Source organism: Oreochromis aureus, linkage group 13, assembly GCF_013358895.1.
Source record: "Oreochromis aureus strain Israel breed Guangdong linkage group 13, ZZ_aureus, whole genome shotgun sequence".
NCBI lineage: Eukaryota > Metazoa > Chordata > Actinopteri > Cichliformes > Cichlidae > Oreochromis > Oreochromis aureus.
Genome location: NC_052954.1, coordinates 6,697,101 through 6,716,734, shown reverse-complemented (window position 1 = coordinate 6,716,734; position 19,634 = coordinate 6,697,101). Strand labels below are relative to the sequence as shown.

The following is a 19,634-nucleotide window of genomic DNA, read 5'->3' as shown; positions in this document are numbered from 1 at the left end:
GTAATTTGGGGTTCAAAAAATTCCATATAACAATTGGACGTGTGTTTTGCTGCTAGAAACCGAATCGTCTTTGCTTTTTGCGGATTAATTAGATATAAATATTCTTTCAGGGACACGAACCGATATGTTCACTCATAAGAACTAATTCCGGTTCACTGGGAAGCTTTGAACTGCTTTCTGGAAAGTGACCATTGTTGTAATCAGGTCGGGGCTGTTATCATTTCCACTTGCTGACTTTCTTTGTATTTTTTACGGATTTACAGCAGAAAAAACAGCGCAAGCTTTTTAGAGTGTCATGAAAGAAATGTCAAGGTAAGTTATGCATGTGACACATTATTTCCTCGTGAACGATTTTGCCCGCGTTTAAGACAATTCTGAAGAATAGGCTAAAGGCTAACGTTAGCAAACTGTCACAACAAGGCCTGCAGCCTTCGTTTGTTGGCTGTCTCGCTTGGTCGCTGGTGGGAAACTGCAAAGTAAATGTGTCAGAATATCCGCACAGTTTCCAATTGTTGGTTTTATTTGGGAAAATGATAACTTTAAAAATGTCTTTCTGCCGAGTCGTTACTTAAACCAATTCTTCCGTAGCATCCGGCTAACGTTTTGCCAACTTGCTAAATTAGCCAAATTGTTAGCTTCCCGTCGTGTTTGTAGCATCTCTGCTAACGCTCGCACGCTGTAAGGAGAGGTTGAATAGTGGCACTTTTTAAATTTGCTGTCTTGGTCAACTCGCTTTCCAAGTTCGACATTGCACACAACTATGGATTTAAAGCTTGTTGTGTGCGAGAGATGTGATTTAATCAGGTTGCTGTCTGTGGAGTGTTTACACAGTATAGTATTCGCGGCAATAGAACAAGCTAATTGTAAAACCCGACTGGTGTTTATTGAAGTCTTGTTAACGAGTTGGGTAATGGTTCATGTCTTGTTCTTACTGAGCTTGAAACTTTAAAAAAAGTGTGCTAAGTGGTGGTGTAGTATCTGCTTTTTGATCTATTGTACCATGTTTATCGCAGCACCATGCCTAGTGGGCAGCAGCCTCAGAAACACTATGGCATCACCTCTGCGATTAGCCTCGCGCCCCCAAGAGAAATAGACCACCACTACACCAAGAAGCTCTGCGATGCAATGAAACCTTTTGGAGTTTTTGAAGATGAAGAAGAACTCAACCATAGGTGAGGAATGCATGTTTCTTTTTCTCTGCCTCTCTCTCTCTCTTTGTTAATATATATACCAATCACCACAATACAGTTTTTGAATATGTTGATTACAAACCTATCATTCGAAGAGCTATAAGCATTTAAACTAAGCCTCTTTGATATCTATTGTCTGCATTTTATTTGATGTGCACATTAACTAAATGAATGTACATGGGCATGTAAACTCTTAGGACAGGTGACCTTGTGAAAATCATGTTCGCTCTCTCAATGAATTAGTGGAAATGACAGATTGTGAAAGAAGTGTCAGCTGAAAAATCTTTCTTTTCAGACTTGCAGTTCTTGGGAAGCTGAATAACTTTGTTAAAGAATGGATTGCAGAGATCAGTGAGTTAAAGGTAGGTTCTGCTTGGTTCCTGAATGATTTCTAAACCTATTACCAATTTCCACCCTCAGTTCATTTTACATTCATGCTGAAGTAAGATTTATGGTCCCACAAATGTGGCCGCCTGTATGCACATCATCCACCCAAAGCCTACTGCTCCAAATCATATGTGCTTCTACACACTTCTCCAAAATCCTGACTGCCTGTTGTTCAAAGTGGGTGATGTGTCATCCTAATCTTGATTGGTTGACAGTTGGGCCAGGATAGAGAAGGGAGCAACAGTGGAGTTCGCTGGGAATGGGTGAACTGTGGAAAAAGACTTCAAAGATAAATAAATAAAAACTACAGCATGAAAAGCACAGACCGTAGCTGCTGTAGGCACTACTTTTTTTTAACGCTTGGTTTCACTTCAGCTCCTTGTATATCTGAAGTTTGATCTTCTCTGTGTCTGGAGGAACAACAATATTACAAGCAAGAGTGGCCCACATATCAATTCTACCACATACTCTACGCTACCTCCACTACGCTGATGACAAGCCTGTCTGCAGGCCTGGAGTGGACAGTGACCGCACCACCACCACTGGGCCATAAATCCCATTTAAGACTAGGGCTGTTCCACTGTGTAATCCTTGTTTTTTTTGGGGGGGTTAACTGTTTATTGAGTTAGGCAAAATTTTTGTGGAGTTTTACAGAATTTTCCACTCTTTATAGCGATGTGACATTAATTATTGCATTAACAGAGGAAAGCCCTCAATTGAGATGAGCTTTATCAACAATGCACGAGGATCACTGCAGATGTCCACGTGCTTAGCAGTTTATTTGTGACCCCAGAGAAACACTGTGCTACAGAGGCACCAACTGCACAAGCACCCTTTAAAGAATAAATAACAGGTGTCCATTGAACCAACAGAGTATAATCTTTGCTTCAAAGTTTCCTCGTCCAGGAACATGCAAAGCCATATGAGGACATCCACATGCCTGCCAATTTTTGTGACTACTCAGCTACACTACAAAATAATAAATACCTGTGCAGTAAAGCACAAATTGTCTTTGGTGTCTGCATCTCTCTGTTTCCAACCAAGTGCATTCCCTTTCTTGGGCAAAAATGATGATTGGGGCTTACTGCTTTATGAAGTGTTTAATCTTAAACTATCTAATCAGACAGTAAAGTGATCTAACACTTTCTTCTGTTGTGTTAAAAGTCATACTGACTTCACGGTTTCTTTCCTCTGCTCTACAGAACCTTCCACCATCAGCTATTAGCTGTGTTGGGGGCAAGATATTTACATTTGGTTCATACCGACTTGGAGTGCACACAAAAGGTATGTGTATCTGTTACTCTAATAATTTAACATCTTGTCAACGTGAAACCTGTAGTGTATGATGATTGGCTGATTCTTTTGGCACAAAAAGAGTGTGTTAGCTGAGCATTATTACCATCTATTGCTAAACCCTGTACAAGCAGGTGTGCAACATTGTTTTTGAAAAGCTCAGCTCTCCCTGACCACACTGAAACACAAGGCTGTCATTGTCATGTTCCTGTGCTATTGAGTGTTTTTGAAAAGGCTAGTTTTGGTGTCAGGAAACTGGGTAAACAAACACAGACAGACACTGATGTGAATGTGGTCTGAGTCTGCCATTGTTTTAAACAGCTGGCCAGTGTGACCAAAGGGTGAAATCTTTATTTAAATACAAGAGTATAATAGTGATTTGCACTCTTCTCATTTTTTTTAAGGTTACCTGGTTAGCATGTAAACTTTGCAGTATTTTATATTTCAACCTTTTGCTTTCTGGGACAGAAAGATCACTTAACTCTTGATATATTGTTGTAATTGTAAATATTTTTCTTATTAATGAGCAATCGCATATTGCCAAACTGCAAATGAAGTTCTTTGTCTTTCATTTCAGTAATTTTAGTTGCTGCAGAATGAAAATGTAGTGCAAACATGCTGTCATTAAAAACCTGCCATGTTACGTATGACAGCCTGAACTGTATTACAGTTTAGTCCAACTTAATGCAATCACGTGTGAACTACTGTTATGCATTGGCGTTTTTAATGTGAGACAGCAGTTGCCAGTCCCGTGTGAGATAATGAGCTGTTATGGTCACAAACATTGCAGCGTCACTTACCCAAGCTCCACCATCTTGAGCAAATTTGGAGATGGTTCTGTCAAGCTAAGGGTGTACAGTGTGTTTGATTTTGTTTATTTTTCCCTGCTTCTCTTCAGTTGAGCTGATTTGTTATCTTTGCAGTCCTTGCCTAATGCAAGGACTGCAAAGGGATCTTCGTAGAATTCTACTGTAGAATTCTTCTATTTTACTGCCATATGACACTCTTTTCATATCATGTGTCATATCAGTCTCATGTCTCACTCTTATAAAAATGTTACAAAAATGTTTTACCACCTTCCTTCCACACACACCTACACTTGCCTCTGCTGACTTTACTAGAAAAAAATCAATAGCACCATCAAGTGGACTGAGAAAGCAATGGATTTTATTATTCTAGTACTAAAACTCCATTTATATTTGAAATTTGTGTAATAAACAAAGCATTGCTGTTCGACAAACTGATGGGACAGTTTCTGTTATGCTGGCCACAAATTGTCTCTCACTTAAGTGATTCAAATATTCAAAATGTTTACTGAAACATTTTCATCTATATGGCCAATATTTAAACCCCTTTGTTAAAAATCTGCTCAGTTTTGAATGTTTCCTACATGTTCTTCCTTTCTAGTCCCCTCGGCAGGGTTTTTTTTTTTTTTTTTTTCCCTCATGTAAATGTTCAGTAATTTAGTCACCTTGAACATTGAACCTTGAACAACATGCTTCCTCTAAACCCATAACTTTTTCTACGCTAAACATGAGCAGCATTTGTCATTTGGCATGTTGTACTCAATAGTTGCAGAACTTCTTTGGATGTTTACATACCTAGTTTAGTATTTCCTAAGTCTGTGCTTTAAACCATAATGTTTTATCATGTAATCTTGACTGAACCAACTTTACTATAATTTGATTTATCAACCATTTATCCTGCTGATCAATCCAGATGACACTGATCAAAGTTACTCCTCCTTACAGGAGCTGATATTGATGCCTTATGTGTGGCTCCACGGCATGTAGAAAGAACAGACTTTTTCCAGTCTTTCTTTGAGAAATTGAAACAGCATGAAGAGATTAAAGATCTCAGGGTAAGTCTTGTTGACACAGCGGGGGGGCAGACTGACCTACAATGTCCTCAGATGTCCTTGGTTTGTTGTTGATGAGGCCTTTTGTGTGTGTTCTCTACCCCCTCAAGGCTGTTGAGGATGCTTTTGTACCAGTGATAAAATTCAAATTTGATGGAATTGAGGTGAGTTGCATTGTCACCCAAATGATAATCATGATTAAATCAGTGCATGCATACTGATAAAAGTAAACTAATTACACTATTGTGTTGGTAACGTGCTTGCTGCAGGTTACTTTGTGCCATGTTGCTTTGGTCATGTTTCCCATTTCAACAAGTATAAAGGGTTTATCCCATAATGCAAACATTTTATCTCTAATGTTTTATGTCTCTGTGTGAGCAGATTGACCTGCTTTTTGCCAGATTGGCTTTACAATCCATTCCAGACAACCTGGACCTGAGGGGAGACTCCATCTTGAGAAACTTGGACATTCGATGTATCCGCAGCCTTAATGGTGCGCTCAGTGGTCACTGCTAATCTGAGACTTTAAGTTAAAACTGACACATCTCCAAAGTGACAAACAGCCAAAGTTTTCCTAATGGGACTGTACTCACTGTAACACTGCCCTTGTTTTGTTTTTGTTTTTTTCTTACAGGTTGTCGAGTAACTGATGAAATTTTGTACCTGGTGCCAAACAAAGAGAACTTCAGACTGACACTGAGAGCCATCAAACTCTGGGCAAAACGTATGTGTGCTTGCACTTTCTATGTGTTTGCCGTTGTTTGCGTTTATTGTATTTATTTGCACTTGGGTTGTGTATCCTGTATAGAGGTTTTGCACGTGGCGTCATGCACACGCTGCTCAAGAGCTGTCCGCCATATTGGACATAATAAGCGTTAGCAGTCATGTCTAATCACTCAAGTAGTTTAAATAGAAATTGGATACAGGCATCAAATAAACAGTATAATGGCATAACAGTTATAAGTTACTTGAATTTTTAAAATCACCAGTGTCTGTTTGAAACAATATTTGGCCATTTAAAATTTGTACATGTGTTTTCTCTTTCTAGTTTATTATTTTTTTTTAATTTTATTTTTTTATTATTATCTTCATCTGCCTTCTCCACCACTACACTCAGCTTCTCACCCTCCTCATCTTAAGCCTCACTCCTGAACTGAAGTTAGGGTTATAACATGAGTAACATGTTAGTTTAATCTCAACAAACTTAGTTTAATCTCTATATTGTTGCAATTGGTTAACGGTAGCAGATCAGACATGAGGCCCTCCCGTCTCTGGACAGCTGAGGAGATGGCTAAACAACAACATAATATCACAAGCTAACATCATGCCAGCTAACATTAGACTCTAGCGTCAAGACTTTTAAACTGCTTTCCCTCTGATCAAAACTTTGATTACATTCTCAAATCACCAGAGTTTATTTTCTAAGTGCGAATCTGCCCACATAAGATCCACTTCAAAAATGTTTCAGGAACAGCCATAAATGGCAGCGAACAGGAAATAACAGCAGCACTTACTGACGGAAAATTACAGATATCCTCAATAATTCATCTCAGTGTGACTGTCGTTAATCAGAAATGAGCTACGTTCACCCATTGATAATGTAAGGGATAATGCACAGAGAGGCGCCAATATCAATTTCGTGGTCCACTTGATCCAGTGACTACAGTCCAGTAACTAGAGTTTGTTACCCATCTTGACACAAAATACTGATAAGCATTCAAACTTTTGTAGACTTGTAAATCTTGTTCAATATAATGTTTAATATAAATTGTGTGGCGTAATGTTGGGGAGAAGATTAGATGGATTAGCTGAAACTTTATTAATCCCTCGGGTGGGTTCCTCTGGGAAATTCAGTTTCCAGTAGCACAGCACCGGCAGAAGTTGCATGTCACAGATACAATAAAGGGGAATGAGAGTAAGGATATAGGCATAAATATAGAACGCCTGCATTACACGTCACAGCATCAGTTAACACACTAAAAGTGTAGACGTTAACATCAATCTTCAGCTCTTCCCTGCCAAGTTTCTCCACATAACGAGCAAGATGCTTGTCATAAAGTGTTTCACTTCCTCTGAGAGAGGTTTTCACTATGTTTCAGGATTATTAATGTCCAAAATGGCCGATAAGTTAATGCTACGTGGTAAGCAGTCACATGTCTGCAAAACCTCTATGTAAACATTTGTGTTTACTATCACAAAAGCGCTCCTCCTGTTTTTCTCACATGTCAGTGTACAAGTCAACAGAGTGGTTAGTGATGCTCTTCTGAATAACCTGTAACATCTCCTGTGGCCGCAGGTCGAGGAATCTACTCCAACATGCTGGGCTTTCTGGGTGGAGTGTCATGGGCCATGTTGGTAGCCAGGACCTGCCAGCTATACCCCAATGCTGTGGCTGCCACACTTGTCCATAAGTTCTTCTTGGTTTTCTCTAAATGGTGAGATTCTACAACTTATCGTCTTCCGCTTTTTGGCAGCATCTCACAGCCCAAATACATTTATTTACTGCATTCATTCCCTTCCCCCTGCAGGGAGTGGCCGAATCCGGTGCTTTTGAAACAGCCTGAGGATAGTAATTTAAATTTGCCTGTGTGGGACCCGAGAGTGAGTATTACACCAGTGTTTTACCTTCTTATGGTATTGTTATGCCCTCTTTTTTGCACATGTATAGCTGTGTACACACTGGTAAAGCTATCTGGATGGAGATGTGAAAAGTTTATTGGTGTGTTTTTTTTTTAATTTGGCTCGACAGCTAGTGTGTAGGTACATTTCACATCTCTTATTTCATGTCTCCTCATCCCTATGTCCTCACGTGACCACGACATTGATTGGGTCCCACTCATGAGCTCCAGTGCTCTTAACTCTGCTCGGAGAAGGCCTCCCAGAGCAGAGCAGTTTGGAGGAAGGAAGACTTCCCACATGGACGTCTTGTCAGATAACACACCCCTACAATAGAAAGTGCATTAGAAACTGAATAGAGCAGAAATCTTTTTTTTTTTTTTTTTATGGGCGTCTCATTTATTTTGGAGACTAAGCCCTTCGTACTCTTTCTAGCGCTAGTATAAATATGGCAACCGTACCCTAAGTGGTAGTGCTGAGTGGGGCAATGGTGTGTGTACAGAACATTTCAGGACATATTGAGACTCGTTTTTTTGCAAATGTAACTCTGTTCTAGCTTGTCAACCTCACAGAGCCATGGGAAATTACTTAAACTGAAGAAGACATTGAAGCTATTAATAAATGACTTGGATCTGTGTAAAAATAAAGAACATTTAATCAACTTTCTCGGGATTTGAAAAAAATCTTTTCGTCTGAACATTTGTTTTTCCTGTGATAGCAAATTATTTTGGGTGGTATTTGGTGGTTTGGTGGCTTTTAAATGAACGTGGCCTCCTAATTTTGCTTTTTGATGTAAAAACAATTTGTTGTTGTTTTTGAATGTAAAATGACTGTAGGTGATTGCATCCTTACACCAGGGGGTGCTGCAGAGTTGGCCAGAGGGAATTATTGAGCCTGTTCTCTTAGAGTCAGAGCAGGAGCAGCTCGTCTCTTTCAGTCTTTTCCTTTTCCAGCTCTTTCATATGTTTGTTTTTATAACTTTGCTTATAAATCTCTTTTCAAACTAAATGCTTTTTGCCTTAATTGAAAACACTCAAGCTCTTTGTAACTACTGTGTCATGTTTATTGTGTCCCTTCAGCAATAAACTTTTTAATTGCATATTGGTGTCCTTTCCGTTCAGTCACTTGGCGACTGCTAAGCTGTAGGCTGAAAGTACCGTTTAGATTTTATTCATGCCACATGTTTGCTTTGCTCTGAGACATTCATCACAGTGTGGACTGTTAAAAGCAGAAACTGTTTATTTCCTGGTGGTAAGTTGGCATTCGGCCGTAGGTCCTCCCCTCTCCTTTAAATACAGAAAAGCAAGTATCCAATGTAAAACCAATCATATGCAGGATACTTAAGAATGTGTCCCACTTTTGTGACAGGCTAAATCCAGATTTGGTGATGCTTATCATGCAGCTGGTGTTAAGGCTCATTGTGCACATAATATTTTAACTGTTTTGTAATGCTGGCAAACATGAATAGCTCTCATTTAGGAGATGATGTTAAAGATTAGTTATAGCTCATAGCCTTTTTTTTTTCTTTTTTTTTTTTCTTTTTTTTTAGAAATAGTTTCTTTAATTCTGCCATCCTCACATTGCCTGAGGGGAAAAAATGCAAATGAGGGAAATTTAAGGCAAGCAGAGTGAATTGGGATGTACTGTGTGGGTGGGTGGGATGTGTGTACCTTTTAGCTTTATGTTGCTTTTGTGCGTGTGGGTGTGGGTTGTGGTGAAATTGATCTTCTCATTCAGCTCGGTGGGTGGAGTGCACTGACGCAACAGCTCCCTGATCTGCAGTGAACCCAACAAGAGTCCCCTGTGCTGCGTCTTTCCTTAATTAATTGACCTTTTTAAATTCTAGGTGAACCCAGCTGACAGATATCACCTGATGCCCATCATCACACCTGCCTATCCCCAGCAGAACTCCACATACAACGTCTCCACGTCTACACGTACCATCATGAGCGAGGAGTTCAAATACGGTAAAGAGTGAATCAGCGCCGTAGCACTGTGAAGTCACTTCATCAGTGTTTTCCAATTTACACTGGGTGTACACGAGGGCTGAATGATCAAATCCATCTTCGTTCTGTCATGAACAGGTCTCAGCGTCACAGATGAGATTCTTCAGGGCAAAGCAGAGTGGTCCAAACTGTTTGAGCCGCCCAACTTTTTCCAAAAATACAAGTGAGTGCTCTGTCTATGCTTTTGAAACAGCCTGAGGATAGCAATTTAAGTGTACCTATGTGGGACACCCCTCCCCTTTGCTTTTTGCTTGTTCTACATTTTGAATTTGCAAGGTACATATTTGGGGGGGAAAAAAACAAACAAATATGATTTATGCAGCTGAAACTAACTAGTGCAACTTGCTCCCCCCCCCTCCCCTCCTTAGCAAGTTATTGTTTCTGTGGTGTGGGCAAATTTGAGTCATTCTGTGGTCAGTTTGGGTGACTCACTTTGTTTATGAATGTTCCTCCCACACGCAGTTTCTGCTAGCTTTCTGTTTGTTGGTGCTGCTCCGTTACTGGAGCTACAATGGTCACCTGAGCAGTGGTGGGACTGTCGATGCCCAAAAACTGTGGATTTTGCTCCTCGGTGTGGTATTTATATTGAGGATTGGTACAAGATCATTAAGACTGCACAGTAGTGCATCAGCAGACCAACACCAGTCTCTGTGAAAGCCTGAGGTCTTTCAGGACCTCTGGATTTATTATTTGCATAACTTCCATTCATTCTCTTCCACTTATCCTTTTTAGGGTCGAGGGGGGGTGGAGTCTATCCCAGCTGTCTCAGGGCGAGAAGCAGGGTAAACCCTGACCATAACTTGTCTAACTTTCTTTCATGTATTATGTTTTTTTTGTGGCAGACATTACATTGTTCTCACTGCCAGTGCATCCACAGAAGAAAACCACTTGGAATGGTGAGTGTCAAAGATCAGGATTCCTAGTAGCTCAGGAGCTCTAAATCTGTAAATCACCATCAGCCATCATTGTCTTTGAAATTAATTGGTATATTTGAGCCTGCCACTTTGCATGCCAGCTTAGTTTTACTTCTCATGTGTGTGAATTTTATCTGTATTTACAGTCATGGTACAGGATCGTGTATGAAAAAGATGAATGTAGCTTCGGTGTGTGTGACAAATTAAGCTTTTGCAGAAGTGTGTGACTTTTGTTCTTTTTAAAACAAAAAGTGAAATTGTTTAGATGTATAGGTCTTCATCTAGGACTTCAGTAAACTCTTTCCTGTTGAGTTTAGTCTCAGCAGCTAGTGTCAAGTTTTATTGAAGACAGTATAATGATCATTTTTGTCCGATTAAGTCCAAAACAAGGATTTAGCAGGCCTAACTTGTGATTGTGAGCCCCAGGCGGTTTCCTTAGGTTTCTCTCTAAGATTTGCGACAAGAGCCAAAACACTCCGCTTGAAGCTTCAAAAACAGGCCTTCACTTAATGGGTGATGTTACAGTGACTATGTCCAGCCATATACAGTTTGTCCTGCACATCAGTTGGAAAACTGTACCAAGTGCACTGTAACTGGGCGATTTGCTTCATAGTTCAGTTGTCCTATATCGTACAATACGTCTCATACATGCACCCAAAAGGAAAAAAGCGTAACAGCTGCAGCAAGAGTCACATTTATAACACACAGAAAAGTTTGTATGTTTACATACAAACTTCTGTCATTAGTAGTATAACAGTCATTACTGTTATGCTGGGTACACTGTCATGGGGTGCATTGTACAACATATTTACGTCGTTCAGACCAGAGCAGATTCATGGACTCGGAAAGTGTAATCAAGGCTGAGCAGTCAGAATTATCCTGCTGTTTTCTCTTATTTGATGATGATTATGATGAATCAGCATCGCCACGTCACATACACACCAACCTCAGAGCACGCAAGAGTCAGAGTGTAGATGTGTGCGCGCTGTGTTGCAAGCGTAAGTTATCTGTGAAGAAGTGACGTGATTAAATGTGGCTCTCATGCATCAGATAAGTATAGCTTAAAAATCACCTTGATTGGTGAGTTATCACCTTTAACTGTGACCATCATCGACTGATGATATCATTGCCTGTCAGCGTAGCCTTGTGGTGTACCCTCCCTAACTACATCCGAATGTTTTTTCCCCAGGATTGGCCTGGTGGAGTCAAAGATCCGTGTTCTGGTGGGAAACCTAGAGAGGAACGAGTACATCACCCTGGCTCATGTAAACCCCCAGTCATTCCCGGGATCTAAAGAGAACCGTAACGAGTGAGTCCAGCTTCATCCACAGAAGCTCAACCAGAACATCGAAACAAACGCATATTCTAAGGGAGCATGCTCTTTTTGTGTTTCTCCAACAGGAACGATTTTGTGTCGATGTGGTTTATTGGGATCATCTTTAAGAAGGTGGAGAATGCAGAGAGTGTGAACATAGACTTGACATATGACATCCAGTCTTTCACAGACACTGGTAGGTCCAGCCTCACTCTGCGTTTTAAGTGAGTTGAAGGAAAAATTGCTGCTAAATCTTTTTAAACATTCTAGGAAAAAGGACAATCCGGTTGTTCAGTGATGACGCGACGAATCCTACTTCCGGGCCTAAAGTAGTCTGCGTTTAATATGGCTTTTGTGTTGTTAACATGTTTAATGTTTTGTATTTTCTTCTATTTAATCTCAAAAAGCTCCTAAAAACAGTCAGTGATCACCGTTGACCTCCCTCGGCTTTTATTACCGCTAATCATTTATTTAAGCTCAGTTTTTAAAACCTTACGATGTAAATACAGCACAGCCCATGCAGCAGTATATGAATAACTAACCTCGTATTGTGGATGGATTATCTCAGTTGTTCTCCTGGCTGAAGTTTGGTCCGTTTACAGCATCCTGCCATGCGATTACATTTGTTCCTGACCACTGAGAACACTCACGTTAACTTTTATCGAGTGGAAAAAAAAGTTAGCTTGTTTATATTATGCTAACATAGCTGTGTCGCTAGCGGTCACGTAGCACATCATTATATACCAGCTAGCCAAACTTCAGTAACCCTACAAACGTCACTGCTGTTTAGTTTTCTGTCTTCATTTATGTTGGAAGTGATAGCAGAGCTGTACGTTTGAATTTGTTTCTAAACCCCTGCAGTCAGGACATGCTATATTGTATTTAGATAGAAGCTAGCGAGCTAACTTCTAACGCCGTTAAATGTCATAAATTCCGTTTTCATGGATGCCTGGATGTTAAACTCAATTGTTACACCTGGTAGAGAAGAACCCTGATCATTTTATTAAAGATGAAAGACTTTAGACAGTGTTTTAACTCTCAGTAATGCCACAGTGATCATTTGATATATGGACCTGCAGCAGAGTTTAGGCCCAGACACGGCTAGTGACGTCAGACTGAACAACCGGATAGCTTGTTTGTTTTTTTTCAGCATTAACATGTGCTCTACTTTATTGTATATATCAGGGAAAACAGGTGAGTTTATAAATGAACTGAATGGAACTGCTGCAGAAATACCTATCCAAACATTTTAGCTCCTTTTTCTAAAGGTTTAGTTTAGATGTTTGTTGTTGGGTTTTTTTTGTTGTTTTTTTTAAATTGATCCTACGAGATGTCAGTGTTGTCCTAGTCTTTATAGTCTTTGCTATGTCCACAGTTTGCAAAAGCTGAAGAGCGTAATGGTACCGAAGCGAAGGCAAGAAATATGTTTTTACTGCCGCACCATATCTTACAGCAGTCCTTCCCAACAGAACATACACACACTCTCTCCACTCTATCCACACTTTGACCAAAAGAAACAATCGTTTTATTTCCAGAATACACAAGGAGATGTTTTTTGTTTTTTTTTTTTTTTTTTTTTGTTAACTAGGCTTTTGAGTCCTACTACTCAGATTCACACAGTGTGATGAATCATTCAGGGCGGCTGTGTAACATACAGCTCTGAAACGTAAAGTTTCTGTATGAGTCAAACAAATCTGGTGGCTTTCAAAAGCGCATGGTGATGAGTTCAGTTCTCCACTGAAAATGGGCTGGCTGACGGCAAAGTAAAGTGGAGGAAATGTTTTTGGGTTTGTTTTTTTTTGTTTTTTTTTAATGTATATTAAAAATTGTTTAAAAAAACACTATAGTTTTTGCAACTTTAATAAGCAATCATTTACTGTGATTTATAGTGGTGTGTAGGTTGTGTGCCTCTGCTGCTGTAGTTATGTTGTTACATTTAATGTAATTGGAGTTTTAACATTAAAAAAAGGGCACAAATATACTACAGATACAAATTCCGGCCACATCTCAGGTGTTTCACTGAGTCAAATTGGCAGAAATGACCGGAGCTTATTTGTATGATTTTTATGTTTAACAAACATTTATATACACTTGTAGAGGTTGTCTGTCAATGTTAACGTGACATTGTGCACATCAGTGTACAGACAAGCCAACAACATCAACATGCTGAAGGAAGGGATGAAGATTGAAGCAACACATGTGAAGAAGAAGCAGCTCCATCAGTACCTGCCTCCTGAAGTGGTGCAGAAGAAAAAGAGAGTAAGATGTTGTTTTGGAAGTTGTTCTGTGATGCTTGTGTCTTGTTTTTAGGTTTGTTCTCTTCCTTTAACAAATCTGTCCTCTCCCTCCCGCAGAGCATAGCAGAGTTGAACCGTAGTTCTAATGGTGGCAGCTCTAAGCGGTTCTCCCTTGACAACAGCCACCTGGACAGCTCCAGAGACACAGACTCAGGGACTCCCTTTAACTCCCCGCCCAGCAAAACCTCCAAGCCTGCATCTGACACAGACGACAGGTATGATGCACTACTTGTGTGTAATTTTTACTGTTAGTGTTGTCCTTTTTCCTAATCCCCTTTTACCTCATAAATACAGTTGTGTCTTCAAATTGTTGTCATGTTTTTTGCTCTTCATTTTGCAGCGTCAGTCCTCCTAAGCAGCTTTTTGTGGAGGGTTCTCCAGCACCTGTTGCAGCTGCTCCTCCTGCTGCTGCTGCTCCTCCTGCTGTTGTTGCTGCTCCTCTTCCTGCTCCTGTTGCTGCTGCAGCTAAAGACCAGGGCATGTCCATCCCTGTCATTGGTTCAAGTGAGTTAAAATAAAATCACACAGGGGCTGTGTATAATGCATGTTTTACTTTCCTTCCTAACAGAAATGTCGATTTAAACTGCAGTACTTTAATTAAGGAAGTGCAGAAAGTGTTACCGTGCACTTGTTAAGTTGGTCTCTAACATGTCCTGTTTTGATTTCCCAACTCCATCACCTCCTCATCCTGAAGAACCTCCTCTTAAAGCAAAGCCTCCTTCCCCACCAGCCAGCAGCTCCATCACCGGCAGCGCGAAGCCTACCGCCACCAGCAGCCCCAAAGAGGAGCCCAACGGCCTGGAGGACTCAGTCAACGGAGCTCCTTCCAAGAGACCACACTCACCCACACAAGAGGACCCGGCCAAGAGGCCAAAAAACACAGACGTAAGCATTTTGGACAACTTATTGACATATTTAGAAGAATGGACCAGATGCTGAAAACTGTTGTGTTTTGCTGCTGCAGGCGGTGTCAAATGATGACGCTACCTTCAAAGAACCATATCCACCCTCGTCTGACCCCCAAACACATGGAGAAGCATCCAGCATTGTAGGTGTTGCTGCTGCTGTGTCCGCCTCTGTTAACTGTTAATAATAAAGGATTTTCTCAGTAATGTAAAGCAATTAAAAAAAAAAAAAATTACATTTTCTCTTCGTTAGACTTCTCTTGCTGGATCAAAGGCAAAGCCCATTCCAACCATCGATACCTCAAGAACACAAGCAAGTTCTTTATTTTTACCCACTTGTTAAATCACTTATTGAAAGACTTGAGGTGATTTCTAACACTGCTGTTGTTCTTCCTCCCTCAGAGACTTCCCAGCATGGAGCTGCCAGATGCCTCCTCGCCTCTCCCTGCCAGTAACAGCTGTCGTGTTGTGAAAAATTCCATTAAACTGGCCCTCAACCGCCACAAGTGAGTTTCATCAGTTATTTATATGTATGGGGGTTTTTTTCCCCCCTATCACATTTAGTAGTTGAAAGTGATGCGATTCTGATGTGCTGTATGTGTTGTCCTGCTTGTTTTTCAACGTGTCTGTGTAGTATCACACCTCCCAAGCCGCCCGTGTTTGAGGACACCCTCACCACAGACGCTCCTGCTGCCAGCGAGGAAAAGGGCATGTCCATTCCCGTGATTGGCTCAAGTGAGTATCTGTTTCAACAGCTTCTTTTCATTAGAGTGCACATAAAATAATTAGAAAACAAATAAATTACAAGCAAGAAACAAACGGCAGGGATGTCCATAAGATCTTTTTTTTTTTCTTCTTAAATAAACCTGTAGTAAAGTCACTGCTGCGTCCTGTCAGTTATCAGAGACTGTATTTACTCTTCTCGTTTGCTTTAAAAGGACAAGAGATTAATCACTCTGGTCATTTACAGGCCGGCAGAACAATCCAAAACCTGTTTGAAAAACACTCTTGGCGTACTGCTGCTTGTGGAATATCAAGGAATTAATAGGGTTGTATATCATCAATTGCATCAAATCATTTAATCAAGCTTCTGTAATAAAATTCTCCTGTGCTTTTATTTATTTATTTATTTATTTTAAAGAGCTAAATAACCCAGATACATGTTATCAGGCTCAGCGATCCTGATTCTTGGATCAAAGACATACCCAAAACTAAAATGAACAACTCCTTTAAAAAGATCGACAACCTTTTAATCAGATAAAAAAAAATGAGATTAGGCAACTTCAACCAATTGTTGTCTTTTTTTTTTCTTTTTTCTTTTTTTTTTTTTTTTTCAGGTCGCGGTAGCTTTGGATTACAGATTTTTCAACAAAATACTAATGAACCAGCATGTAATGGCTGGAGCAAACACAGTAACAAACCCCAAAGCCACACAGAACAGCACAGTATTTGTTTTAAATGGTAACCATCACCTCAGCCTACATTACCAGCAGCTGTACTAGAATTAATTGTGACCTCCAGAAAGGTGATCTTGCACTCATTTCTCAGTGAGGCACACTAGCCCAGTTCAGGTATTTTTTTTTTTCCATCGCAGTGCTCAGCTGTCAACTTTGGTGACGGGTCAGAGCTGCTAATCGCAAACCACACTCGTGCATCTGTAGTGCTGCTCACTACAGGTGTTCTTTAGCGACCTGTTGCGTTAAACACACCACATTTTCCATATCATTTTAAAGTAAAAGCAGAGCTTTGTTTTGCTTTCCTTTACGATGTTGAGGTGGTCAAGTAAGATTTTGATCTTTGTGATCTATTAGATTATATTGTGTGTATATAACAAAGTGATTTTTAATTTTTTTTTTATTTTATCTTATTCATTAATGAAAGTCCAAATGTCTTGCATGATTTCTACATTAGTTTGTTAGCACATGCTAAGCTAAGATATAATGTAAAGGCTAGTCGAAAAAACTCACCATTTCTGTCCCAATCTTTCTCTCTGTAGAACATGTGACATCCAAACATGTGGTGCCTCCCATCGGCAGCTCCATCCCCACGCTAGTGAGTCGAGTAGTCGACCCTCTGAATGGAGCGGCCTCCAAGAGACCCCACTCCCCATCGTCGGAGGAACAGGCCAAAAGGCTGAAAGAAACAGAAAAGGCCAGAATCCATATAGCTTGAACTGCCGACAAAGACTGGATTCACACAGATAACCGAGGTGAGGGGCTTTAAGTCGAGTCAAACACTGAGGACGTGACTTCACACAGGGACAGGCGGCGGCGTTCAGGTCAGTCAGTCTGAAGCGTGAAGCAGCACAGACACCTCACCTCAGACCTCGAGATTACAGTCTTGCCAGTGGATAGGGGATTCGGCCATTGCTGTCACACACTCACAGCCAGAGGGGAGTTTAACCCCCCCTCCCGCAGTCTCGGAGATATGACATGAGAACTAAAGCAGCAGGTTTTTTTTGTTGTTTGTTTGTTTTGTTTTTTTCTTCTTTTTAACTCTGTGTTTAGAAATCTACACATTACAAGAGGAAAACATGCTGTTCTTCTATTTCATCGTCTCCTTTTTCCAGTTGACGTTTAAAAAAAAAAAAAAAAAGAAAAGAAAAAAAAAAAAGGCCCTGATCATTTATCAGCACTTGCTACACACATTTCTGGTGTATGCTGATTTTCTTTTACTCCTTAATTTTCTTTTGTCCTCAACAGAAACCTGTACAGTAAATGTTGATGTACATAACTTTTTTTTGTCTTAAAAAGGAGCAAAAGATCACCGTTAAAACTTTTGACCATTCTATTGTAGTTTTATCTAAAAATGGAAAAAAAAAGTATATTAAAAAAAATTGTAATTTTTCTTTGTTTTCTCTACTGCTTGTCCAAAAACAAACTGTCCCCTGCCCTGGATATATTCAGTAGATACTGCATAGGTTGCAGGGAGGGTTTAGTGAGGGTGTGCTTGGATGTGACTGGATACTAAAACCACAGCTCATTGGACCAGTATGAACTCCAGGTGTAGGTGAGTGTAGGCGTGCAAATGATCTTGGGCAACACGAGAGCTTCTCAGGGGCTGGTAAGGGCAAGAAAACGTTGTCATGACAACAGGAACGGTCACCAGAACCATATCAAAGTGCCACAGACGCTTATAGTTCTATTTGTCTGAGCTTCAGTGTCGCACCTGTCCGTCTCTGATTGGATGAGAAGCCTGACTTTTTCTGCTCACGTTCGTTCAATCCCTAGATGTCAGAAAAGTGTCCCGACACAAAGTGAGCGCTAAACAGTTTAGACGGCCCCCCCGAAGTGCTTTCTATGTCTATGATTGGCTGATTGGCTGACACCTAGTAATTTACCTCTAGTCCATCAGGAGGACTAAACAAAATGTTTGGGATACTGCTTGACCCCCTCCCAAACACACACACACCCCTCCACCTGTTCACTGTGGTCTGGTTTTGCTTGTGAAGCGTGATCCTTATAAAAACCAGGTCCTGGTTGTGAGTGCATCTCATGTCCTTTTGGGAAGTTTGTGGTGCTTTGTGACAAGAAAAAAAAAAAACAAACAAAAAAAGAAAATGGTTCGAAGCTTTTGAAGAGTTGTGCTGGTTTGTGAGTGTATGCATGCATGCATATGTGGTTGACTGTGTGTGAGCGTGCATGCATAGATGGCTGTGTTTATGTGTTGGAGAGAGACAAAATTCCCTTCTATTTGGGTGTTAACCCTCTGCGCCTCCTGTGGAGGTTCTTAAAAGGCATCTCCTGGGGCCACTAGTGGCAGTGGTGGTGGTGAGGAGAGGGGTCAGGAGATAACTACTTTCTTGCCTTGCCTTGCCCAACCCTCCATCTTGAAGCTGGGTGTCTTTGCATTTGATTTCAGTACAGAGGATATATAAATATAAACATAGTAAAGTGTAAAGCGATGCTAATGGGGCGCCCTCTTCATTGGAGCAGGTTGACAGTTGGGACATAGGCGTTCCAGCATCAGTTTCCCCAACTAAATGTACAGAGAACAGTTTTTTCAAAAGGCATATTCTTCATTATTTGGGGGTTTTCTTATCACTTTATTTATATTTGCATATTTGTACCATGTGATTTTGATTTTGTTTTTTTTTTTTTGTTTTTTTTTGTTTTTTGTTTTTTTTAAATAGCATTCATAGCAGGTAGGTCTTTTGAATCTGCACCACTCTGTTTCAGACAACTCATGTTTTACTGTTCAGGAACATTTAACAAAACAGGTCGTTTAGATGTTTGTTTCTAAAAATGTATTGAAAGGGTATTTTTGTATGTGTTTATCACTTCCTTTAAATAACTGTACACCCATTAAACCCCTAAAAACAATGTGCTGTCTGTGGTTTGGTTTGGTTTTTTCCTCAATTTTATAATTACACCTATGAAAACGCCGTAATGGGAGAAATGGGATTGGATGATAACTGATGTGCCGTGTTTGATTTCCTGGAAATGTTTATCGTTGAAGTAAAAAATGTCTTCTAAGAATTAATAAATGAGAGCCAGTAACTATACAATCCAGTCTTGTTTGTGTGGCAGCCAAACAGAAGGAAGTCAGGTTAAAGCAATGGGGAAGAGAGCCGAAACACGTCAGGCAGCAGATGAGCTGAAGGGGCCGAGGTTACTGTAGTTAACTAAAAAACATTAGATGGTGGGGGGAAAAAACAATTTCCTCTTTCCTCTGACATCTACCCCATACAATAATAATTAAAAATGGTGAAACTGATTTTTTTTTTATTTTTTTTTTTTTAAATCTACTATAGAAACTGAACTGGATTGTCAAAAATGAAATCAAAACTAATTAGAAAATATGAAACCATAATAACAAAGCCTGGTATAAGATGCAAAGCTGCTCTAGCGGAG

The 19,634-nt window shown here is 40.2% G+C and overlaps 1 protein-coding gene across 3 annotated transcripts; it reads left to right on the top strand.

Moving 5' to 3' along the window:
• The first annotated feature begins 14 nt into the window (after window positions 1–14).
• papolg (poly(A) polymerase gamma) lies at window positions 15–19,103 on the top strand. Of its 3 annotated transcripts, XM_031733283.2 has the most exons (24): window positions 17–312; window positions 1,014–1,172; window positions 1,486–1,552; window positions 2,780–2,861; window positions 4,622–4,731; window positions 4,839–4,892; window positions 5,110–5,221; window positions 5,363–5,452; window positions 7,025–7,163; window positions 7,257–7,329; window positions 9,191–9,311; window positions 9,429–9,513; window positions 10,193–10,246; window positions 11,454–11,573; window positions 11,666–11,775; window positions 13,717–13,838; window positions 13,934–14,091; window positions 14,217–14,380; window positions 14,571–14,761; window positions 14,841–14,924; window positions 15,035–15,094; window positions 15,184–15,287; window positions 15,416–15,516; window positions 16,778–19,103. In XM_031733283.2, exons 1-24 carry the CDS (start codon window positions 296–298, stop codon window positions 16,951–16,953), a joined length of 2,553 nt encoding a protein of 850 aa, XP_031589143.1. In that variant the 5' UTR covers window positions 17–295; the 3' UTR covers window positions 16,954–19,103. The 3 variants fall into 3 exon arrangements, with proteins under 3 accessions (XP_031589145.1, XP_031589144.1, XP_031589143.1); XM_031733284.2 differs by lacking the exons at window positions 9,191–9,311; window positions 9,429–9,513; window positions 10,193–10,246; ... (9 more) ...; window positions 15,416–15,516; window positions 16,778–19,103 and having other exon boundaries at window positions 16–312; window positions 7,257–8,443; XM_031733285.2 differs by lacking the exons at window positions 7,257–7,329; window positions 9,191–9,311; window positions 9,429–9,513; ... (10 more) ...; window positions 15,416–15,516; window positions 16,778–19,103 and having other exon boundaries at window positions 15–312; window positions 7,025–7,167.
• Window positions 19,104–19,634: the final 531 nt, after the last annotated feature.